Source organism: Pituophis catenifer, unplaced genomic scaffold, assembly GCF_029215685.1.
Source record: "Pituophis catenifer annectens isolate HBS135680 unplaced genomic scaffold, rPitCat1.0.hap2 SCAF_7, whole genome shotgun sequence".
NCBI classification, from domain to species: domain Eukaryota; kingdom Metazoa; phylum Chordata; class Lepidosauria; order Squamata; family Colubridae; genus Pituophis; species Pituophis catenifer.
In genome coordinates, this window is record NW_027256887.1 from 11,730,873 (window position 1) to 11,757,221 (window position 26,349).

At 39.7% G+C, this 26,349-nt stretch overlaps 2 protein-coding genes across 2 annotated transcripts in view; one reads left to right on the forward strand and one right to left on the reverse strand.

Moving 5' to 3' along the window:
* Positions 1–8,383, forward strand: part of PHF21B (PHD finger protein 21B) — a 191,068-nt gene extending 182,685 nt beyond the window's left edge. Inside the window, exons 10-13 of the mRNA XM_070947479.1 lie at positions 980–1,138; positions 3,698–3,773; positions 5,762–5,865; positions 8,150–8,383. Of these exons, the coding sequence (XP_070803580.1) occupies positions 980–1,138; positions 3,698–3,773; positions 5,762–5,865; positions 8,150–8,383 (573 nt within the window). The remainder of the gene's footprint in view (positions 1–979; positions 1,139–3,697; positions 3,774–5,761; positions 5,866–8,149) is intronic.
* Positions 8,384–20,708: 12,325 nt separating this feature from the next.
* The window catches only part of ARHGAP8 (Rho GTPase activating protein 8), a 32,539-nt gene continuing 26,898 nt past the window's right edge, over positions 20,709–26,349 (reverse strand). Inside the window, exons 10-12 of the mRNA XM_070946745.1 lie at positions 23,074–23,202; positions 22,105–22,208; positions 20,709–20,906 (exon numbers count right to left, since the gene is read on the reverse strand). Coding sequence (XP_070802846.1) covers positions 20,709–20,906; positions 22,105–22,208; positions 23,074–23,202 — 431 coding nt within the window. The remainder of the gene's footprint in view (positions 20,907–22,104; positions 22,209–23,073; positions 23,203–26,349) is intronic.

The window sequence follows — 26,349 nt, forward strand, 5'->3', positions numbered from 1 at the left end:
TTCAATATACAGGTAGTCCTCGACTTATGACCACAATTGACACCTCCCCAAAAAAATTTCTGTCGTTAAGTGAGTTTTGCCCCATTTTACTAACTTTCTTGCCACAGTCATTAAGTGAATCTGGCTTCCCCATTGACTTTGTTGGTCAAAAGGTTGCAAAAGGCGATCACGTGACCTTGGGACACTGCAAAGGTCATAAATATGAACCAGTTGCCAAGCTTTTGAATTTTGATCACATGACCGTGGGGATGCTGCAATGGTCGTACCTGTGAAAAACGGTCGTAAGTCACTTTTTTCAGTGCCGTTGTAACTTCGAACAGTCGCTAAACGAACTGGTGTATGTTGAGGACTACCTGCAGTGGCTTTCACTCCCTGTTCCTCAGAATGATGAACACTGCCTCAAGACATTCATATTTAGTTGCAAAGCATAGTGGTAATTAGGTAGTGATCTTTGATGTAATCCTAGGAGGAAAGCTTGTGAATAAATACGCACTAATAAAAGAGAGTATTTGTAGCTCAGGGTTGACATGAGGGGTCCTTGGTCAGGGGTGAAACCCACTTACCTTCGCTACCGGTTCGCAAATGTGAGCGTGCGTGCCTCCTCCATGCTTGCGCAGAGCCTTTTGCGCATGCGTAGAGGGTCAAAAATGGACGTGATGACGTCCGGGCGGGTGGGCGGAGCCTCCCGCCACCGGCGCTACCAATTCGCTCGAACCGGATAGAACCGGCTGCATTTCACCACTGTCCTTGGTGCTCTCTGAGCTGGTTTGTTTTCTTCCAGATGTTTCATTACCCAAACTAGGTAACATCATGAATGCTAGCAGAAACATCTGCAAGAAAACAACCCAGCTCAGAGAGCACCAAGGACCCCTCATGAATAAACAAGTGTGCTAGTGAAATGTTGAGGGATATGACGGTCTACTGATGCTTATTTCTGCTTCTGAGGAACTGCTTCAACTTTACCCTTGCCATCTTTCAGAATGAGGTCAGCCATGAGGAATACTGTACAGCGTGCAAGCATGGTGCCAACTTACAACCTTGTGGAACATGCTCCAGGGCCTATCACCTCAGCTGCTTGGATCCTCCCTTGAAGACCGTTCCGAAAGGAGTATGGGTCTGTCCCAAGTGCCAAGAAAAGGTGAGCTATTTGGCCCCTGCAGGTACTAAACAAAGGATCTCTGAGAGGTGAACTCTGTTTAATTTTGATAAGATAGACTTGTATGATAGATTCATCTTTGCCACAAAAACTTACTTTCTCATTTGAAGGTAAACTATGACCTCAATAGCCATGCTCCCTTTATAAGATTCCTAATCAGCTGGGGACGCGGTGGCTCAGTGACTTAAGACGCTGAGCTTGTCGATTGAAAGGTCGGCAGTTCAGCAGTTCAAATCCCTAGTGCCGCTTAACGGGGTGAGCTCCCGTTACTTGTCCCAGCTTCTGCCAACCTAGCAGTTCAAAAGCACGTAAAAAAGGCAAGTAGAAAAATAAGGATCACTTTGGTAGGAAGGTAACAGCGTTCCGTGCGCCTTTGGTGTTTAGTCATGCCGGCCACATGACCACGGAGACGTCTTTGGACAGCGCTGGCTCTTCGGCTTTGAAACGGAGATGAGCACCGCCCCCTAGAGTCGGGAACGACTAGCACATATGTGCGAGGGGAACCTTGACCTTTAATCAGCTGGTGAAGAAGTAACCGATGTTTCATATCTCCAGTTGAAACAGAATATTTGGAGTTGAAACAGAGTATTTGGAGTGGAAAACAGAGCTGTTTAGCCACCAGACTGCCAATATGATCAGAAAATCCTATTCCAAAATGCAAAAGGCAGCTGCTACTTGCTCAAAACAACAAAGTCAGCCTCAAAAACGGGAAGTTTGCACTTGGAACCAACGAAGATTTAAAATGTTTTGCATGCTATAATTTGCAAAAATATTTTCCATATCTTGTTCATTCTGTCAATATTGTGTAAAATAAATAATCGTTATTCCACTTTCTACGGATGGGCGTAAACATTTGTTTCTGAAGGATGCCTGCTCTTTCTTTAACGAAATAAATCCTATTTTTATTTTTAATCCTATTTTTAGGATTTATTTACTCTAGAATTATTGTCATGTAAAAAACAAGTAGTGTGTGATAGAAAAACTGATAAATATCTCTTCTTCCAAAAAATTCTAGATTGCTCTTCTATAAGAAAACATCCGTATTATATCAATTTGCATAGCCTGGTATTTACCAGAATCCTTTTCAAATGCATATCAAAAGGCGCTTCAATTGCATCATTATATCCACTGTCTTGATTTTTTGGACAAATCTTCCCATGGCCATTTCAGATATGATTATTAAATAATAATCTCACACTCTGTCAAGAGATGGGCAGTTCCTAAATAGAATAAATAAATCAAGACAGACCTGCAAAATATTTGCCACAATCAAAGCAGTGAAAAAAAAAATAATCTCCCTCATTCATTTGCTTATTTAATATATTGGTAGATTATTTTAAAGGGTAGAGCAAAACTCGAAAATTATATATTTGAGTTTAAAAATGGAAAAAAAATAATAAAAACACAGCATTCCTGCAGAGAAATCTTAGATCTTAAATACCTTTAACAGGAACTTAAAAGATATAATTGTGAATCCCTCACCAATTTTAAGACACGGGATATCTCCAAGTGTAGTAGTATTATATATATTGTACTATATTCAATATACAAATATATGAAGTGAGTGGCCGCATAAATTTACCAAATAAATAAATAATAAATATTCTCTTACACCTTTCTTGAATTATAGAAATTTAAGTTTTCCCCATGGAGAATTCAGGTACTCCTCCACTTACGACCGATCGCTTAGTGACCATTCAAAGTTCCAATGACCCTACTTCAGGGGTTCTTATGATCCAGATTTGAAGTTCCAGCAGTTTCCCGCTCTATAGTCACATGACCACACTTCGGGCATTCGGCAACTGAGCTGCATTTATCGCTATTTGCAACATCCTGCAACATCATATGATTATGTTTTATGACAGTTTTGCCAAAAACCAGCATTGCTTCCATTTTGGGACAAAAACACATCCATAGTAAACGATTGGTTCTCCTAACAACTGTGCTGTTCGCTTTAACAACTGCCACAAAAGGTCGTAAAATTGGGTTGGTCACATGACATAACTCGGGGGCTACCTCTGTAGGAAATAAAATTTGCAGGAGAGATTCCAGCTTTTTTTTTTTATGCTCTCTGCTTCTCACAGGGATATCTGAGGAGAGGTTATCATTCCTAGATTTTTTGAAGCAAATTTTCTCTTTTGAGACAAGGCAAAATATACCTTTAGTGGTTATGACAACGACAAAGTATTTCATTGTCAACACAGACACGCTCAGTGTCTTTATGCAGTTTGAGCCCTGCATATATGGTGGCTGGCAACCAGTTTCAGTAGCTCGGGGAGATATTTGCTAGATGGATAAAACAGAGGATAATTTCCTATTCTCCATAGTAAAAGAGGAAAAGGGAGTGTTTACATTTTTTTTCTATATGATCTCCCATTAATTCTTATTTTGCAAGCCACTGGAGCCAGTTTTGTGTAACTGTTGGGTATTTCTTATATGATCAACTTTTGATTAAGAAAACTCAGGGGGAGGAGATGATGAGGTGCTCACAAATATAGTGTCCTTGAATTGCTGAAAGCTGTTATTATCTGAAACCTGTAGGTGTTAAAGAAAGATGACAATATCCCCTGGTCCGGAACTCTGGCTGTGGTGCAATCGTACGTTACTCATAAAACAGGTATGTGCTGAAGTGATTGATTATTAGATAGTGTTTCTCAAATGTCAGCAGCTTGAAAATTGGAGTCACCCCAGGGGTGGATTGCAAGCTTCTCCGAAGGCATGTGTCCATCTAAATGTAACAGGAATTGTCAGACTAGAAGTTTTATCCAGCAGCTGTTCTTAACACAATTTACGCTGGAGACAAAACTATTTGGAGAGAGACAGACGAGACAGTGGATGAATTCAGATGTCTTCCTAACTTATTTATTTGGAAACATTTTTTTGCTCATTTTTACCTTAATTCTCACGTCTTTTGCACTTTCTAGACTTTTTTAGATGTTGTCCTTCAATTCAATTCAAATCAAATCTTTATTGTCAGTGCACAACATATGTACAATGAGATTGGTTGAGCTCCCTCAGTGCCCAACACAATACAACTCACAGTGAAGACAGAAAATCCCAAACCCAATAAATCATCTTAACAAAACATCCAGCCCTATTGCACCAGTGTGAACATGTTACACATTGCGCCGGCTCTGCAGTCCATCATACTATGTAGTTATGATGTTATTTCTCATTCAGGACTCTGACAGCCCACGGATAAAAACTGTTCTTCAGCCTGTTTGTGCGGCTGGCTATACTTCTATATCTCCTTCCCGGTAGTAGGAATCCTAAAAAGTGACAGCATATACATGTATATAGATCAATCGGTCAGTGGCCTGAAATTGGGAAATCTCTTTGCCGACTATGGAATGGATCATTATGCATGTAGTCCTCGCTTCACAACTGCTCCATTTATTGACCATTCAAAATTAGGATGACGCTGAAAAGTTGATTGACAATCCGCCTTTGGACATGGGACTGTTGCAGCTTCCCTGCAGTCACATGATTGTGATTCAGGGTCTTGGCAAATGGCAAACGCGTTTCTGATGGTTGCAGCATCCCAAAATCACGTGATCATCATTTGCAAGCTTCACAACTGGCTTCTGATAAGAAAAGTGATGCTGCACTTAATGCCTGTGGGTGATTTGTGATTTAACAATCTCGGCAAAACTAAAGTTGTGATTTCGGCTTGGTACTATGATGATTCATTTAATGACCATGCCACTTACCGACAGCCCCAATTGCAGCTGGTAAGTGAGGACTAACTTGCATTCTCTTGTTGATCTCATTGCAGCCACTGAATTGTATGAGAAAAAATGTGGGTTCATTGAAGGATCTAAGAGTCTTGTTTATATAGACTCTTATATATCGGGAATATATTGTCTGGATCATTTCTGCATGCAAAGGGGGCACTGGATTGAGATCTGACATTTTTCTTGTTCCTATCCTATTGTTGGGCTTCCAGCCATATTGAAAAGCTGAGCAAATTGACACAAATAAAATGTTAAAAAAGTTATGATATTTATGCAGTTACTTACCAAGCGCATCTAGATTATATTAAAGTAACCAAAATATCTTTACAATCCCCAAGGCAGGTCACAATATTTGAGCACCCCTCATGCTTGGAAATTGAAAGTTCAAAAATTTGACATGCCTTAAATAGTAATTAGCTTCCAGTCATATTGAAAAGCTGAGCTGATTGACACCATATAGTAATTAGCTAAGCTTCTTTACCTGTGGTAATAGAACCATTTCTCATTTGAGAGAACTCCAGCCTCATCCCTTCTCCAGAATAACACTCATCCTTCTCTGGGACAATTTTGGAGGATGGGGCTACTCCTATCTTGGCTGGCTGGCCCATTGGAGATTTTTTGTTGTTGTTAGTTGCGAAGTCGTGTAGTCTTTGGCTAATGTCAGGTAGGAAAAGCTGGCAGCCATGCGAAATGGGCTTGACTCAAGTCAAGAAAAATCATGTTGAAGTAGAGAAGGCCATTGCCTCTTCTGCATCACCCATAGTTGTTGCCCCCAAGGATCTGTCCAATTCTTTCGAGATGCATTTGCTTAACTGCTCTGTTTGGTAGAAAGTGTCATTATCTTCATTGCTTCTGTTTATGTCTTTTTCAGTCAAAGAAGAAGAGAAGAGGAAGCTATTAAAGAGGAGCAATGAATTAAGAGGAGAACACAGACAGCTGGAGGAAAAAGAATGCTTTCTTAATAATGCAATGAAGGTATAATTCCTAGCTTGTTTCTTATCTCAAGGCTTGCGGGAGACAAATGGGAAGGTTCCTCCGAATTTCAGGCAAGCTAGAAGATGGTAGCCAAAGACATTGCTCCTTCAAGAGCAATTTTAAGAAAACAAGACTTTGCAAGACAAAAGTACTTAAAGGAAAAGTATCTGTTCCTTTAAATCACGAAGAGCAGTTTATGGCATTCTCTGTTGAGTCCCGTTGCAGCTGCCCTTCTGCATTTTGATCGCCACAATGTAAAAAAGATCTTGAGAGTCTAGAAAGAGTGCAGAGAAGAGCAAGAAAGATGATTAAGAAACTGGAGGCTAAAATATACAAAGAACAGTTCTGGAGTTGGGTATGTCTAGTTTAACGAAAAGAAGGACTAGGGGCAGGAGTGGGCTGTTGCCTTTGTAAAATCCAGTTCACCCGGAATTGAAAATGTGAGCACACGTGGTAGGCAGTGGTGGGTTTCAAATTTTTTTTACTACCGGTTCTGTGGGTGTGGCATGGCTTGGTGGGCATGGCAGGGGAAGGATACCGTAAAATCTCCATTCCCACCCCATTCCAGGGAAAGGATACTGTAAAATCTCCATTCCCACCCCAATCCAGGGAAAGGTTACTGTAAAATCCCCATTTCCTCCCGATCAGCTGGGACTTGGGAGGCAGAGAATAGATGGGGGTGGGGCCAGTCAGAATTTTTACTACCGGTTCTCCAGAACTGGTCAGAACCTGCTGAAACCCACCTCTGGCGGTAGGATCTGACTATAATCGTCCATGCCCTCATTATCACCTGGTTAGACAATGGTACCATGCACTGCTTCAGGCTGCCTTTAAAGACCACTCAAAAACTTCATTTGTGCAAAATCCATGTGCTTTTCAGTTACTGGCACTGGAAGCATATAATACTGGTTTTGTAGACTCCACACTGGCTGCAGATCAGTTTCCAGGTATAATTTAAAGTGCTGTTTTTGACCTATAACGCTTTTTATAGACTGGCACCCAGATACCTGCAGAACCATCTACTCCAACCAGTACTAGACTAACCAGGAGAAAACTGCTGCAAATCCCACATTTTTGAGACGTTGAGGCTGGTGGTGGCTGAAGTGAGAAGGTGCTGCTTTTCTGTGCCAGCGCTGTGGAACTATTTCTGGTAGAGACAAGTTGGCCCCTTCCCTGCTGACCTCCTGAAATGGCTGAAATGGTTGAAATTTCCCAGGAGGTGTCCTCTGAATTTACATGTAGCACAAACTTTTCTTTTTCCATTTTATTGCTTTATTTTTGTGCAGGTTTCTTTGTTACATGTTAGTTTGGGTTTGTATTTTAATATGTCATCATGGACCTTCTGATTTCTTTTGTGTATATTCCCCGTGAGCCTCCAAGTGCAATAGGAATGTCTTTAATAAAAATAAAAATAATATACATGATTTTTTTTTTTTACTTTCCCTTTTTAGAATCCCGCCAGTTCTCCCATTCAAACAATAACCAGAGTGGGCTGTGCTCATTTATTTATTTGTGGAATTTCTATCCTGTTTTTTCTTTCATGAGGAAATCAGTCACGGTTAGATAAAGGTGACCTTAATAAACTGTACGTTACTTCAGATTGAAACTGGTTTGGAAAACAATCTCTGTATTAAGTTATGTAGGTATGCCACCAAGAAGAAATAGGAAAGGGAAGGGAAATCTGTTTTTAAGTGCCCTGACTGATATTCTGGCCATAAGGATGTCGCAGGGCAACTAACTTGGTCGCAGGCCCTCCATGACGTCCATTTTTTCCCGACAGTTTTTTCCCGAATGCTATCACTCTGCTTAACAACTAATTCCCACAATACTGTCAAATAATTTACTAAGACTGCATTACTATTATTCTTCTCTTCCTTCCTAGTATCTATCTCTTCCCACTTATTACTATAACCATGTTGCTTGTATCTTTCAATTTATACTGTTTTTATTTGTTTCCTAGTACGATTTGATAGCTTATTAGTAACCTTGACTATCATTAAGTGTTGTATTTTTTATTCTCGATGAATGTATTTTATTCTCCTTATGTACACTGAGAGCATATACACCAAAGACAAATTCCTTGTGTGCCCAATCACACTTGGCCAATAAAGAATTCTATTCTATTCTATTCTATTCTATTCTATTCTATTCTATTCTATTCTATTCTATTCTATTCTATTCTATTCTATTCTATTCTATTCTATTCTATTCTATTCTTTGCTGAGGGATATTTTGATTGTTTCTTGTGGATGGTTTCTTACTCTGTCCATTTCTAATTTGACAGAAATGCCTAGAGCTCAAAAACAGCCTGTTGGCCCAGCAGAAAGGGGTTCAATCATCGCTGGAACACCTCAAAACTCTCATTAGACTGATACAGAATGAGCAGATGCTTCAGGTTACCATGACAACAACAACCACCTCCTCCTCCTCCCTGCTGACTGTCCCCTGGACCAAACCATCATCTGCCTCGGCTGCCGCTGCTCCCCAACCCTTGCAGTCGACACAGGGCAACAACTGACAGGGGCTCCCCTCGCCCTTCCCCCCCGCCCCCGATTGGTGGGTTTCCCCCCACACAGACACACTTTTTTCTTCAGAAGAGAACCAATCCAGCCAACAAGAACGCTTTAAGAGCATGCAGGCATAAGGAGAGAAAAGATGCATCCAGAAAAATAAAAACCCTGGGATAACAAGAAAATGACATTGGTCTTCTTCCATGTCCTAAAAGTTGTGCTGGGGGAAAAAAATAGTAATAATTATCCCACCATTGAGTTCCCCCCCCCCACCCTTGGCAGCTCGATGTCATTATTTTTTCCTCCTCCTTTTTTTTTCATTGCTGGGAATCTCAGTGCTTACAATCCTCCCTTTCCCTTCTTCGTTTGGTTGATTTGGCCTTAATGTAATTAATGCAGAAAAGGATGCCGCGTCTCTGGTCAATGGAAGACGGGCGACCTGGAGAGGCGGAAGGGGCCTGCCTCTTTTTTGGGGGGCTGCACCTCCTTTGCAGAGGTGCAAAGAAGCTGCCCTTTGGGAAGAAAAAAAAAATAGGATGAAAGGTGAACCATTAGTGTGCTAGCGCAGATAGATAGATAGAAACAGGCACCGAGAATGGGAAATGGTGACTTTTTCTTTAAAAAAAAAAAAAAAAACTAGCATAGATTCCTGATTTTTTTTTTAAAAAGGATCAAGTGTCGTTTTCATTCAGGGCTATAGAGAAGAGTTACATTTGTGGACACTTTCAGAGCCTTCAAAATCAAATCTTTTTCTTTTCAGTATTATAATTGCAGATATTTAAATAAAAATGTATGAAATTTACCATTTTTAGTGAAATATTGAAGTATTTTCATGCTGAGGCTTCTGTATATGCGTTTCTGAAGTATTGAAAGATTAATGCCTGTAAAAACCCTTCATTTTAGCGGGTCCTCTTAACTTATTTTGCTATTGATGTATTTTTCTCATTGGGGATGTTTTTTTGGGGGGGATTCTGCTGTTGTTCAAGGTTTAACAATGATATTAGTGAGAAATATTTTAATCAGTTGGATCTTTTTAGTTTGGGGGGGTTTCCTTTCAGGACTGTCCATAGATAAGGTCAAAAAAGTCAAGATGGCAGCTAGGATGATGCAGTCAGAGCTCATCTGTTTCGTATTGATTGCACTTCATAGCTGCCATTTTGATTTAATTTTTTTACCTCATCCTGCAACAGACATGGCTGATTTTGAACCCCTCCTTTTTTTTTTTTTGAAAGAAGAAAGCAAATAATATTTATTATTGCTGCTTTTTATTTTATCCAAACAGTACAAATGATATGCCAAAAAACTTAACTCTTTTGTACTGCATTTTTATTGTAAAATAGGAAATGTGGAAAAATGTTGGTTTTTTGTTTTTACCTCCCCTTACTTGCAGAACTATCTGCTAAAATTTACAAGACAGGAAATAAACTGCCTCAAGTGGTCATTTCTTTTATTGGATATATCAGGAGTTTGGGGGGGGGGGTATCTGATTGTGAAAACTTTTTTTTAAAATGTTCTTTTTATAATTTTGTTAAATTTGAGCACGTGTAAAACATTAGCTTTAGCTCGAGAAGATGCTAGAAAATTGCCTATATTTCATTTGACTTTTCACTAGCTAGTCTTCCTGAAGCAACCAAGCTGAGACTGGGCCCAGTATAGGTCGTCAGATAGCCTATGCTAGCGCCTTGAGGCTTAACCTCTGAAGTTGTTGATGGGCAAATGAGTTTCTTGTCAGTGTGGCTTTTTCCATTTTATAGCTCTGTTTCTCCTTTGCTTCCAAAGGATCACCATTTCAGAATTCAAGGGTTGAAGGGGAAATTTAAAGTTTTTTCTGAGGGATATAATAAAGATTAAATTGAAAGTAGCAGAGTATTTTAATAGCATTGGTTAAGGTTACTTTTTTTTATCAAGAGGAATTGGGGCTGTTTAAATTTTTTTTTAAGGCAGCCTATGGACTCGTAGACATGGCCAAAAATATAAGTGCTGAGGACAGTGAGAAAGATGGTTCTTGCCCCTCCTCAATGGCGCCCTGAATTCAGCTCTGTCAAAAACCAGGCTCTGTCTTTGCGTGCCACAGGTGAGGCTTCTCACCTTCGCCTCTCATACGGTGCCGAAAAAAAGCTATTTTGTTTTTTTTTTGATGGATTGGAAGCTGCTACCCCCCAGGAGGCAGCACACAAAGCCCTTTTATCCATTTTCACAACTCCGGGAGAAACTGTGCAGTACTATACAAATCTATTTTAATACACTTAACACTCTGTTGAACAAGATTTTTATATTCTTTTATTGATGAACAAAAAGTGAACTAAGTAAAAAAAAAACACAGTTGCGATACATTGGTTAGGTATATATCAATTTATGCATTTGAACATAGCTTGCAATGTAAATGTTTTGGGGATTTTATGTTTTTTTTTTCCTTCTCAGATGAATTTAAGAAAAATAAAGGGTGGGGGGAAGCATAGAAAGTTTTTTTTTTTTTTTAAATTGGGAAAACTTTCTGAAAAAGTGCTTTTCTGGGACTCTTAAAAAGTAGTTATTTTGGAAAAGGGACTGTCCCGTGGATAGTGTGCATAGAAAAAAAAATGTTTGTCTTAAATATACCAATGTAGTTTACTTCTTTAAGATGAATTAAACTTGACTGACAGATTTAAAACTGGTGTGGTCACTGAGGTGTACTTGTATTTTTCCAACCTTGCATGTGTTCTCTTATAATTTAAATAAGAATTATTTTGTCATTGTTTCTGTTACACTGTTCTCTTCCTTTTTCTCCTTAGGCCTTTAAGACAAAAATATCTTCTCTCCAACAGTCCTTAAATGAACTTTGCTTTGCACTCTCCTACATTTGCAGGTAGTGGAAGTGACAACAGATGAACTACCATTCATTCAAAAATGAACTTTATAAACCAGGCACTTAAAAATGTAATAAACAAAATCTATCATGCCTTTTAGTTGTCTTTAATATTTGATTTTTGCTGTTCTCTCTATATGTCTTAAAAATAACATGTCTTTAATCTTCAATATTGCAAAGTAAAATTAGACTTTGTTAAGATTTTGGCACATTAAAAATATATGTGTTTTTTTCTGTCATAAATCAAATCTTTTAAATTCAAAATGCTCTATTTTTAGGTCAAACACTTTTCCAACTTTATTGGAAATATTTGGACATTATTCCAACACTTTTAGAAATATTCCAGGCTTAAAAGAAAAACATATCTCAAGCCTGGGACATTTCCAAAATGGTTAAAATGGTTCTTTAAATAAGTGATTAAAAAACATCACGAACATTATGATATGATGTGGAAAATTTGTTTTAAAAATATAGTGGGCTGTACATTAGGAAGATTAAAAACAGTTTTTTCTGAGATGTTCCAATAAATCTCAGATGAACTGAAACTTTTCAAAATGCTTAAACACCAGGTTCCCAGTGGGCGAAATACTGAATTTTCTGCCATATTTAGATTGCACAGGATTGTGAGCATGGCTGAGTTAACCTGTTTAGTGGGTTTTCTTTTAAAAGGTAAAGATTCCCCTCGCACATATGTGCTAGTTGTTCCCGACTCTAGGGGGCGGTGCTCATCTCCGTTTCAAAGCCGAAGAGCCAGCGTTGTCTGAAGACGTCTCCGTGGTCATGTGGCCGGCATGACTAAATGCCAAAGGCACACGGAACGCTATTACCTTCCCACCAAAGGTGGTTCCTATTTTTCTACTTGCATTTTTTATGTGCTTTCAAACTGCTAGGTTGGCAGAAAGCCTGGACAAGTAACGGGAGCTCACCCCGTTACGCAGCACTAGGGATTCGAACCACTGAACTGCCAACCTTTCGATTGACAAGCTCAGACTCTTAGCCACTGAGCCACTTGTCCCTCTTTTTACCCAACCCCAAAACCCTCCTAAAGAAATTTATAGTCAAAGTGTGGTGCCCATTCAAGAAAAGGCCCTGACTGGAAATAATTTCAGTTGTTGACACCCATTTCAGCATTTTCTCTAATCATCCAAGTGAGAAGCTGGAGGTGCATAAAAAGGATCAGATGAGAGTAAGTTAAAGTGATTACAATCTGTTCTGCACTTTGTTGGCCAATAACTTGTTTACAAGTCAAGTGAACTCGCACAAAAAGGTGTTGAGAATTCTAACATTCTGAAATTTATGGAGAATTTGGACATTATGCTAAGAGAAAAGCATTCCTGATGTTCGTGTTTTTTCTTATTTTATTTCATTCAAGACCATTGCTGTCCATTTTGTTAGCTTTTTGCTTATCTGTATTTAAAACAAGTCATTTTTTTTCTATTTAAAAAAAATTCACAGAAGAATTCTAGTTCACAAAATTTTCCTTTCTTTTTTCTTAAACTGTCAGGACCTTGAGGTAGGAGTCAAATTACACTTTGGTTATGTTGATATGTTGCATTGAGAGTGATGTACCTTAAAATGCTTCCTATTTATTAACATATAGTTAATGCATACAAAGGATTTGCAAAAGAAAATAACCGAATCCCGCATAAAAATATTATGGTTTATTCCTAGCATGATTTACCCAAGTCCATTTGTACAAATTGAAGCATCCAAGAATGGTGGACTCCTGCTCTTGTATAAAATCGCATTTATTTGAATTGCAAACCTGGGGCTGAGATCTTCTGCTAAATTTGACTTTAGATGTCCTCTTCTACCCCACCCAACAGGACAACCTGCCCCCCAAAACCCCAATAGGAACAGCATTATGTGAGGAGCTGAAGCCAGAAAAGGTGAGTAATTTTACAGAGAAAAACAAACTAAAATGAAAAAGCAACAAACTCTGCGACAAAGAAAGGCATTATTCTGAATGAAGCTGCAACCCATCAGAAAGAGGGCTATTTCTTTTCATCAGCTTCCTTTATCATCCTGATTATAAAATGAAGTCTCTGTTTGTAGAGAGACTCGAAGAGATGCCATTTCACTGTTCCTGCAATCCACTTTTAACCAAATAAAGATGATTAAAGATTACATCAACGCGGGCATCAAGGAGTCTCCAAGACTTTGAAGGTACTGGGAAATTCTGGTGTAAATGATTCAAATTAGTTTATTTACACTTTTTTTTTGAGAACAGGCTATTTTCTCAACCACGGTGAAAATTTAGGAAGGCTTCGATGCCATCATAAAGAAGTTACAATCTTTGTCTTCATCTCTTTTGCCATTTTATCTTGCAGTATTATTTAAGGAAACTTTAATCTCTGCAGATTTTCACTTAGATTTTTACTCAGAATTGGAGAACATCAAAGCTGATATTGGACAAAATAGACCTATACTTTTGCACATCCAAGTTCTGCTAAATCACAGATAATATATTCTGAGGTTTAATATGTGTCACATAATGTTCAAGTTATCATTGAGGAAAATGTGCTCTTTGAGTTTATTTTTTTTTAAAGATGCAATGAAGTATTTTTTAAATGTAGGAAATAAGCTGTTATAAGAACGTGCAAGGCAGTGTTTTAGTTAATTGTTTAGTAGATGATCTTGATTTATTTCATTATAACTTTGATTAACCTGGTTTATTATTCAGGAGATATATACAAAACATCCTGTTTTAGGGACAGAACTATCTAGTGAACCGCAATTTTTCTCTGGAGCCTCCTGGAAGGTAATAGGATTAGATCACCTCCTGCCCCCAACGATTTACCTCCAGAAAGCTATTTTGATAGGTTAGCATTTTGAGGAAAAACAGGATTATTCCAATATTTTTGCAAGCCTTTTGACTCTAAAATTTATAGAACGTGTTGCAGGTTCCAACATATATTTTTTTCAGTTCTCCGAGTCATTACAAAGCAGAGAGGCTGTCATTTTTTACTCACTCCTTCCTACCACTTTCACAATCTCACTCCTGGCAGAGAACTTGCAATCAGGGATCATTGATCGTCCCTTTTTGCTAGTTTTATGCAGGGGTGGGCTTCAAAAATTTTAGCAACTCTGCCTGGTTGCTGGGTGGGTGTGGCCATGGTGGGCGTGGCCTAGTCAGCCTCCTGCACCATGGTGTGGGGGGGTGTTTTTGCGCTCCCCGGGCTCTGGAGGCTTTTCTTGAGCCTCCGGGAGGGTGAAAATGGCCTCTGGAGGCCGTCTGGAGGCCTTCCGAAACTTCCAGTATGCCTGTTTTTTGCCCTCCATGAGCCTCCGCGCATGCCCTGCACTTGCCTGCATCCAAAACTGGCCGCATAGGGATTTCTGGGAGGGGGCGGGGCCAGCCAGGAGTGGGATTTGGGGGTTCTCCAAACTGCACAGAATCTTAGAAGTTCTCCCAAACCCCCAGCAGACCACCCCTGGTTCTATGCCATTGATGGGTATGGTCAAATAAATCCATAGAGATGAAGTGTCTAGAGAAGTCCTGTTTTTCAGGGCGTCTCTAGAACAGTTAGAAGGAATAGACGCATTCTGGTAAGAAGTTCATTTTGCACAGGGTGTGTTTAGAGACTAAAGTAATTTAACCTTACAGAACTGGGTCTGCTTGAAGCCAGATCTTATGCTCTGGGGGTCAATTGACTAGCAAGAGTGGACTGGATTGCCAGAAACTACAGGGTCATCTGAAAAAGTTTTATCAAAGATTAAAAGTTTTACAAGAATGTAAACAACTAAATTACTTCCTATCAGAACCCATTGATCTTCTAAGTTAATGTTCCTCAACCTTGGCAACTTTAAGATGTTGGACATCAACTCCCAGAATTCCCCACTCAATCTTCCCTACTGTTAATTAGGCCTACAGGTAGTCTTAATTTCTGGTGTAAGTCATGACAGTTGTAAATCAAGATGCTCACACAACCAGACCTTATGTTATAACTCTTTCTGCAATGTTGTTAAGCAAACATCACAGTTGTTAAATGAACTCTGCGGTCATTGCCATGCATTTATATGGGTGCTTTTTGCCAGAAACTGTCCGAAAAGGCTGGCAACCAGCTTAAAACGTTGTAAATTGCAGTCACATGACTGCAGAATGCTCCAACTGGCCATAAAGGTGAGCTAGTTGCCAAGTAGAAAGTCCCCCATGGAATCAGCCAGTTGAGGCAATTTTCCTCTTTTTTTTCTGGACCTAAACCACCAGAGATAGCCAGGGGTGGGATTCAGCCTATTTGGTACAGTTTGGGCAAGTCGGTTGCTCCGACGAGCAGCTGAGAGCGAACCGTTTCACTCTGACCGTCAGCTGGGCCCACCTGCCCCTCCCCCGGGCTATACCAACCTTTATTTTGTTTGTTCGAAACCCAGCTAATTGGGGCGGCAGAGCAGATTGCCGTGCCTCAGCTGTTTTTAGTGCTTTTAACACTGCTTGTAATGGTCTTTTCTTATGGACTCTTTGTGCGCGCACAGCACGCGCTCAGCGAACCGGTTGTTACACTGGTTGAATTCCACCACTGGAGTTAGCTATGGATTTGGTAAAGACCGAATCTCCTTTTATCTGTTAAAATTTCAGTATTGCTAAAATTGTTTACAAAAGAGATGCTCTTTTATTCTTTGCTTAAGAGTTTAATACCTTACCATATTTTTCGGAGTATAAGATGTACCTTTTTCTCCCAAAAAAGAGGGTGAAAATCTGGGTGCGTCTTATTCTCTGAATGTAGCGCCACCCAGCTTCTCAAACAGAGATTTCAGAGGCTGAAAAAAGCATCGGAAATGAAGCTTCAGAAAAGAAGCCTCCAAACAGAGTTTCAGAAAAGAAGCCCCCAAACAGAGCTTCAGAGGCTTTTTTTTCTGAAGCTCTGTTTCGGAGGCTTTCAGAGGCAGGAAAAAAAGTTTTTTCTGAAACGGAGTTTCAGAAGTTTCAGAGGCAGAAAAAAAAGCAAAAAAAAAAAAAAAAAAAAGCAAGGCACAGAGCTCACAATCAAGGAACCTGTTGCTAAAATTCACCTCTGCGAACAGCTGATTGGGGGTATTCCGGGAGGCTGATCCACCTGCCAATCAGCTTCTTTCTTATTTTCCTCCCGAAAAACTAAGTTGCATCTTATACTCTGAAAAATACGGTAACTACTGATTTTGTGTTGACTTAAAAATAGTTGACCTAGTCATTACAATTAAACATATCAGATTATTGAAAAACCATTCCTTATACATGCCTTCGTTTGTTCACATTCTTAAACCACAATGATTTAGCTGAAATGCAGTGGCTGTTTTCCGTAGTCTAATTATTATCAGCCCTATCTTTCCAATGGCATTTGTTGAATGCTGACATTAATTGAACTCTCCAAGCTAAAATTATCCTGCTTAATAGATGCCATTGATTCAAACGTTTTGTTTATTATCCCCTCATTTAGCATCTTTATCTCTGTCAATATATTTGTTCTAAAATAAGAACCTTACCTCCTTGCTCCTATTCATCACAGACTATGCCAGGAAAGTAAATCTGCTTCCTGGTTTTGGTTCAGACAAAGCCACCTTGATTTTTCCAAAATAATAATAATAATACTACAGATTTTCATTTGAGCTAGGACAACCATTTTTTTTATTAAAAAGTTTTTATTTTATAAACACGCATACATATATATGTATATATTATATATATACATATATAATCAATCAATCAGTGTATCATCTGAATACATCTTTTTTCCTGATATTATCATTTCATTTGTTGTAACATTTTCCCCATATTTATCAACAATTTTATCCCAACCCAACCCTCCCCACCCACCCCACCCTGACTTCCCAGAGCAAAAACAGGGTATAACATTTAACAAGCAAAAGCTAAAATATACTAACCTACTACAAAGTTTAAAACTCCCTCACTCTCTTTAACTCCTCTTTTGCAAATTCATCACCCTCCCTTTTGTAAATTCTCAAAATCAGTTAGATTAAATTCTTTCTTCCTGAATATAAGAGTCTTTTTCTTGGTATGTAATCCAATAACTTTAACAATATTACAAGCATTAACAAACATTGATAAATTTCATTTTCCTCCCTCAAACACCTTTCTTCTTCAACATTGCTCCCTAATAAGATTCTAAATTAAATATTTATCCTCTTTATTCCTTCATAAACCAATTATCAATTTCTAACTATTCAACATTAAAAATTCTAAATTAAACATTTTAAAACTTTAAACATTTTATCACCTATACCTTTTAAAATAATATAATCTTATATTAAACATTTTAAAAAACCTCTTAATACATCAATAAGATCTTCTTAGTTCATTCCTCAAAATATAAATTTCAAAACCTTCAGGAAACTATCCCTTAAATTTTTAATTAACCATTTCTATATTTTTTCCAGTCCTTCCTCAATCCACATTGCTCCCTAATAAAAGTTCTAAATTAGGCATTTATCCTCTTTAATCCTTCATAAAATTAAGCATTTTACAACTTTAAACATTTTATCTCATATGCCTTCTTAAAATACTATAATCTTAATAGGAGTATAAAAAATAACCATTTCTTATACTCCTGACTGGCACTGTTCTACTTCACATATTCCCAGGGTTGTATGGATACCACATGTTTTGCTTGAAGGTCTGGATTCATTCCATGTCATCATGATGATGTTTTGTGAAAAGTACTTTACGCCTTTTCAGATTCTTGGATTTTGTGTGTGTGTATCTTTGTGACCAAATGTTATTAAAGCTGCCATAAACACCTGTCAACATCCAACATGCCTTTCAAAGTCATCAAACATGCAATGTGCCAGAAAGGGAAAGCACTGCCACATTAAATTATTATTAGATTATTGGTTGCAACAACTTTAGTCGCAATTATAGCTACCAGCTACTTCCTGTAACACATAAATCACATCAGAGGAATGAAGATTTACTTTGACTCAGCAATATTTCATAGAATCCTAGAGCTTGAAGTGACCTTGGAGGTCTTCTAATCCGACCTTTTGCCCATCCCTGACAAATGGCTGTTTTGAAGCCTGAACTGCTCCTTTCTGATCTTGCTTCAACATTTCAACCAGGTTTAGGTCTTGACTGTAACACAGCCATTCCAAAACTATGGTTTGCTCTTCTTCATCCCTTTTCATTAGACTTGTTTGCATGTCCGGGATCATTTGTTGTTGGGAGAACCCATTTTAGAATAGAATAGAATAGAATTCTTTATTGGCCAAGTGTGATTGGACACACAAGGAATTTGTCTTTGGTGCAGGTGTGCTATTTAGCAGGTTCTGGAGAACCGGTAGTGGAAATTTTGAGTAGTATGGAGAACTGGCAAATACCACCTCTGGCTGGCCCCAGAGTGGGGTGGGAATGGAGATTTTGCAATATCCTTCCCCCTGGAGTGGGGTGGGAATGGGGATTTTGCGGTATTCTTCCCCTGCCACACCCACCAAGCCACACCATGCCCACCAAGCCATGCCCACAGAACCGGTAGTAAAAAAAATTGAATTCCACCACTGCTTTGGTATATATTCTTAGTTATAATATATATTTGGTATATCTCCTTAGTCTACAGTGGTGAAATCTTTCCTGGTTTGCCTCCGGTTCGCTGCTGGCGCATGCACTGTGCATGCCAAATGCACATTGTGTGTGCAGTGCTCGCCAAACGCATGCACAGTGCGTGCCAAATGCACGCTGCGTGCACATGCACAGTATGGGCCAAACGTGCGCTGCGCATGGAAAAAGGAGGCTTGGGAAGGTAAGTAGAACAGCGAAGGAGGGAACAGCTGTGCTGCGTAATTTAGATTCACTAGAAAGCAGGATTTCCTGCTTTCTAGCGATTTTAAATCGCGCGGCACAGCTGATCATCGGAAATACCGGTTCGGAGGAATCGGTAGCTTTTATCACTACCGGTTCGCCTGAATTGGTGCGAACCGGTAGGATTTCATCACTGGTCTACATAAACATTCTGTCCAAGGAGCACCTACAAATCTCGCGTAAATCCAGACCTTGATTTGGGCTTTTACTTGGCCCCTTCTCCCTTCTTACAATGTGGATAATCACCAGCCTGACCACAATAAGCCCGGATTCTAGTTTTCTCTTCAAAACTCACACAAGAAAATCAACAATACTCTTGTATCAGAGAGAAAAAAAAATCAGTAAACAACACATCTTTGTTTACAAAGGGACTAAGTAATTTATGAAAATATAGCCCACTATCTACCCAAATTGCTCATAGGACATAAATGTCTTAAGAAAGACCATTCTTCATTTCTATTTTTTTTTTTTTTTTGTAACAGCAGGGACCTGTTTTAAAAAGCTACTCTGTCGTTTTCCTTGTCAAGTCTGGCACAGTAAAAGTATTCAATTCCGCCGATTCTTTCTGGAAGCTTCTAAAAAAAATCAGACAAATCTTGCAACCCTTTTAAAGCCCCCGTGGTTTAACTTAACTGCAATATTTACTTCCATTTATGCGCTGTCAGTCACCAGCTTTCAAAGGCAAAGTTTTGATTTTTGCATGCTACAATTCCCTTCTTCTTCTTTTTAATTGTCCTGCGTCCAACTGCAGTATGTGTGTTTCTGCAGATTACCCCTTGGTAATCACCTTCTTTTCTGCAATGGAAATGGCCTGAAAATTGCTCTTCGATAATCAGGGATGAGTTCGCCGGGGCCCCTGCCTCACAAAAGCTGGAATTGTGCAATTATCATTTGTAAAGAGAAACTGTTATCAAAGTCACTGCGGGAGACATCTCCAGGACTTCTGTTAAAAGAGTTGGGGAAATCTGAAACACATATTTCTCACACCAGAAATTTTCTTATAAACTCTCCTGAATAATTCATGAGGCTTGATTTAACAGCACATTTAATTCCTGGCATGCGCTGCATAGAAAACAGAATTCTCTTAAGGTGTAGCCGTCTGGAAGCAAAAGGGGCAACACAAGAAACTACATTTCTGAATGTTCTTTGAATGCAATTCAAAACTTTTGTAATACTGTCTGTTCGTCGTGCCTAGAATCAGTCCAACCAGCCACTAACACTCGGGGTGTGGGGGTAAGAGACACATAACAGATGCACATTTCAAATCCCCATCTTATTCCCAAGGATTCTGGGTTTATCATTCAATCACTACTCACAGCTCAGGCATTAATGTCCCTGAAAAACAGACGGCTTGGTGATTTCATGCATTTTTAAAGGGCTTACAAAGGAAGATGGTCCCAAGGAAGAGAATTGTTTGAGCACTGATGCTGAGCTAAGCAAACGATGGGGTGGTAGATAGTGCAAAAAAAATCAAAAAAAAATCCCAGAATTCATGAAAGTGGCTACAGTTTAATAAGAATGCATGAATTGGAAAAGGGGCTGCTAGACTCCTGATTTTTATTTTCTTTTTTTGCTCCCATAAACACACAGCTCTCTTCCTCCTCCGACACTTGCTTTGTAACATGGGAATTCTTGTCCTGCTGCCTTGCATAGAAAAGCGTGGAAAGGATGGGTTTCCTTACAGTCCCCAGTCTTTTGATTTTCAAGGCAAGCGTTCACCAGGCACTTTTCGTGAACTGAAGATGATGGGATAGAAATCGATCAACAACTCAGCAAAAAGATTTATAGGCACCAATGCGCTGAAGGATGGCGCGCTGTTGGGTGGCCAGATTAAATTCAAGCCAAAGACACAAGCAAGATTAGAACTGGTCATTTTGTTGAAAATGGTTTCCTGCGACACCTGGAGAAAGGAAGACGTAGAATTCAGAACATATACAACACATCTAGCAAGGTACAAGTGCTGGGCAGAAAGTATTAAAAAAAAAAAATCAAAATAACGCCCATAATTGCACGAGTGAAGTTGATCTCTTCTTTTAAATCTAAGCCCTTTTTTGAATGTTAAAATATATATACCGTATTTTTCGGATTATAAAACGCACCGGAGTATAAAACGCACCTTAGTTTTTGGGAAGGATTGGCAAAAGTATTGATCAACTTAGAATAAAAGTTTCATCTGGAACTGTCAGCCCTTTGAGGTAATTCAAAGAAGCACCAAGCTTTATGGCCAATTTTCAGTAACTGAATCTTAACTTGCCCCTTCCTTATTTTCCTCCCTTCCTCTCCCCAAAACTAGAGAGAGACCCTTCTGAGACCCTCTTTCTGCACCTCCTTTGGACTCAGATTTTGTTTATTGGATTATTTTCTAGGCCAGGGGCATCAAACTCACGTCATCATGGCGGCATCACATGAGGTATCGAGAATAGTAGCGGGATTCAATATTTTTACTACCAGTTCTGTGGACATGGCTTGGTGGGCGTGCCTTGGTGGGCGTGGCAGGGGAAGGATACTGCAAAATCCCCATTCCCTCCCCACCCAACTAACCTCCTTTCCAACTTTGTTCTCCTGTGCAGGGCAACAAAAGAAGATCCAGCAGATCAGCTGGGACGCGGGAGGCAGAGAATAGATGGGGGCGGGGCCAGTCAGAGGTGGTATTTGCTATTCAAAATTTCCGCTACCGGTTCTCCAGAACTGGTCAGAACCTGCTGAATACCACCTCCGTTTTCCCCTCTTTGCTAACCCAGGTGGGGGGGTGGCCAGCGCATGACGCATCTGGCCTGCAGGCTGCGAGTTTGACAGCCCTGGTCTAGGCTGTGGCTATTCTTCCTATTTCCAAAGGTCATTCCTACATACCATTATGGGTACCAGATTTTCTGCAGGTAATGGTTAAAAAAAATAATAATAGTCCTGATGGCTGCTAGGATGGGATCCTCATCATAAACATAAAAAACCAGGCAGTGTCAATTACCCCATTGCGTCAGCCATTTTGACTTTTTCGACCATACCCTGCAGGCACACTTTGGATCTGGTACCAGAAGAATCAATTAAGAGAGAGCTTCAAAACCAGCAACAAAGTTGGGGATTTAGTAATTTGTACCAACCATGTGGAGAAAACACATCAGAAACTTCAGCACGACATAATTGTGCTCAGGAAGTCGGTGTACAATTTCTTTGCATCTGGTCACTCGCAAGCTACTTTCCACACCTGTGAGAAAAGACAAGGGATCAACCATTTCATTCTAGCTGAATCTTCCTCCTGAAGTGGCCTGTTTGGATGAAACCTGCTTCCTAATTCAATGAAGTAAAACTAAATGCTCCCTTGTGTTGAGTTTGATTCATCCACAATATGTCCATGTACCCTGTTTCCCCCAAAATAAAACATCCCCTAATAATAAGCCCAATTGGGCTTTTGAGCGCATAGTAATAAGGTGAAGCGTTTATTTCAGGGTTCAAAAAAATATAAGACAGGGTCTTATTTTCGGGGAAACACAGTAATATTTGGTGAAACAGTAGGGAAGATGAGGATAAGGGACACGGTGGCTCAGTGGCTAAGATGCTGAGCTTGTTGATCGAAAGGTCGGCAGTTCAGAAGTTCAAATCCCTAGTGCTGCATAACAGCCAGGGGTGGGATTTGGAGATTCTTTGAACCGGCCATAACGTTAGCTACGGGTTCTCTCGAACTCGGGCGAACCCCTAGCAGCCCACCCTTGAACCAACCCAATTTCAGACTTTCCTTTTTTAAATTCCAGAAGATGTGAGAGAGAAGCAGGACCAAAGATGTCTCTGTGTCTTGGCCAATCAAATCTTGTAGGCTTCGCACAGGTCCAGCGGGGCTCAGAGGAATACATGTAAGCTTGCAATAAATACCCTGAAAAATCTGATATTTAGGTGAAAGCAAGTTTCCAGCCCACACAGTTAGAGAAGGTGCATCACGACACATTCATCTCCTTTGCAGGGATCTACATCTCAGAACTGTCTAGCTTCACCATGTTTTGCTATTCAGAAAATATGTGGTTACCACTAGAAAGTACAGATGAGTCAAAGCCATATATTTGTGGGAAGTGACTCACCAGTGATTTGAATGATCTGATCATACATTGGGAAGGTCAGTAAAGGTTCAGGAAGTTCTCGGAGAAAAGCCTTCAGGATGACTCCAGGGATGTGAATATCTCCATAGTCATCAAAATCAACAGTTTTTCCTGCAACAGAAAATGCCAAAGAATACATATAAGAAAACGCAAATAAGAGGATTTAATTCAAACACCCTTCATACCCTTTCCTGGGTCAGGAGTCCCTGCACTCAGTCATTCAAGCCCTGGTCATCTCACTAGTGCTGTGAGGGTGAATCTATGGCACCCTCTCTATGGGTACACGAGCTGTTTCCCCAGTTCAGTTCTGCCATGCATGCAAACATGCCTCCTGCTGGCCAGATGGTCTTCGTGTCTCTGCCGTGCATGCATGGGGAGGGGGGCACATGTGGGGGGGCACGCACACATGCACAGGGGGAGGGGAGCATGCATGCGTGGAGTGTGTACGGGGCATGCATGCATGCATGGGGTGCATGCATGGGGCTCGTGTTTATTGCATTTTGGGGGTTTGGCGCATGCCTGCATGCGCGTTGGGCACTTGGTCTGGAAAAGATTAGCCATCACTGGACTAGTGCAATGCACTTAACATGGGGCTACCCTTGAAGAGCCTTTGGAAGCTTCAACTGACGCGGAGTGCGGCAACACAGACAATCTTTGGGATCTCTAGAGTGGCCCATGTTACATCACTCTTCCATGAGTTGCATTCATTGCTGGTTTGCTCCTGAATGCAATTCCAGGTGTTGTTTATTACTTATGAAGCCCTGCATGGCATGGATCCGGGTTGAGAAACTTGTCTTCCCCCTATGGGACAGGCCCACCCCACTAGTACCGATAGAGAAATCATGCTGCAGATTCTGTCAACCAAGGGATTTCAGCATGGCCTTTGGAATATCTTGCTCCCTGAGGTGAGATTGGCTCCCACTCTCCTGACCACCTTCTGCAAAAGCTTGAAGATTTGGTTCTGCCAGTTAGTTTGGGGTTCCAACGGGGGAGTACTACACTGGAGGTCAGCTAACAGCAGCTCCCACCCTGTTTTTTCCTCTCCATCTTTTAATCTTAGTTATAATTTGTATTTTATTATGATTTTATTGTGATTTTACACATTTGTGTGTGCATGTGTATATATACACCCAAACATACATACATATACATTCATACATATAAACATACATATACATATAGCCGTCAACATCAAAATAAATCTATTATCTATCTATCTATCTATCTATCTATCTATCTATCTATCTATCCATCCATCCATCCATCCATCCATCCATCCATCCATCCATCCATATCTATCTATCTATCTATCTATCTATCTATCTATCTATCTATCTATCTATCTATCATCTATGCATCCATCCCTATCTATCTATCTATCTATCTATCTATCCATCCATCCATCCATCCATCCATCCATCCATCCATCATCTATCTATCATCCATCCACTATCTATCTATCCATCATCTACCTATCTATCCATCTATCTATCTAATCTATCCATCCATCCATCCATCCATCATCTATCTATCATCCATCCACTATCTATCCATCATCTATCTTTCTATCCATCTATTTAATCTATCCATCCATTATCTATCTATCCATCTATCCATCATCCATCCATCCATCCATCCATCCATCCATCTAGCTATCTTCTATCTATCCATCATCGTCTGTCTGTCTGTCTTTCTACCTACCTACCTTACTTATTTTGATGTTATAAGTCTCCCACAGTCACCCTGCAATGAGATGGTCAGCACTCCATTTTCCTTACCTATCCAACTACCCACCTACTTCATAACTTCAAGACCCTTCTTGCTGCAGCTATAATTTGAACATTATTTCCATATTTTCATTGGCTCTAAACTGGCTCAAATGCAGATCTTTTCCTCATAAGAGAGTTTGTGAAGTTTATAAAAAGCTGTATTTATTTTTTTTTCAAAGTAATTCGATTTTATATCAGATAAGAGATAGAGTAATCTTATCCTGCATATTCTTTTTTCCCTTTTTGTGGTAACAATGGAATGTTATTATCTAGCAGCAAGATATTTGCACTATAAAAACATTTCATAAAATGACTCCAGTGCTTTTCACAAATGATTTCTTTTGACATCGTATCTACAGGAAAAAAGCAGTAAAAAAACAAAGCAAAAAGCAGAGGAGGTGATATTGCTGTTTAGAGAAAATCAAGCTATGCAGGATTCACAATTTGTCATTTCTTAGCTGTTATGAAACCATCAATATAAGCTGGTCACGACTCATTTGTTCAAACTGTTTTAAATGCTGGTCCTAGCTCCTTCCTTCTTGATTTAAGGTTAAGATGGCATCTCTCCAATCCATTAAAGGCTTAGCATGGAGTGGGGACCAATTTGAACTGGTTAAATTAAAAAGAAAAGTATCTTGCTAGTATATATTTTTGGGAACTGCATTATTCATATATTAATTAACGGGGGGGGGGGGAATCATTCAGGATATCTTTTCCTCATAAAAATAAAAGGTGGCATTTGTTTAATACAGGGGTCTTCAAACTCGGCAACTTTAAGACTTGTGGACTTCAACTCCCAGAATTGCTTTGCTAGCTGAGGAATTCTGGGAGTTCAAGTCCACAAGTCTTAAAGTTGCCAAGTTTGGAGACCCCTGGTTTAATAAATCATATATCTAATATTTTATTTTATTATGAGAGACCAGTAACATGCACAAGAGAGATCGAAAGACCCGTGTTCATCAGTGACTAATGTAAATAAATCAAGGAGGGGAGACTGTTTCAATCAAGAGGGCAGAAATTGTGTTCTTGAGGTGGCATTTACGTATATTTTTCGGAGTATAAGATACTCTGGAGTATAAGATGCACCTTAGTTTTTGGGGAGGAAAATAAAAAAAAATCTGCCTCTGCCTACCAGCATCCATCGGTATTCATCTGGCTAACGTCCTGTCAGTGTGTGAGAGAGTTGAGGGCTGTTTGGAAACTGAAACGGTATTTGCTGTGTGAGCAACAAGGAAGGAGACAGCAAGAAGCCTGGGCGTGGTTTAGCTCAACTGTTCTAAAGCTGCGTGCTATGCTGATCTCTGAAACTAAAATTGAAAATGAAACTCCTCTCCTCTGCTTGTGTTTTGCTTGTATTTACTACTACATCGGAAAACCTGCTTTTGGTATTGTATATTTACTTCATGTGTTATATTATATATAAAGAGAAGTTATTGAATCCTGCTGAATCAGTTACTTGTGTGTGCTTTCTGGATGTGATTGCTGCTGC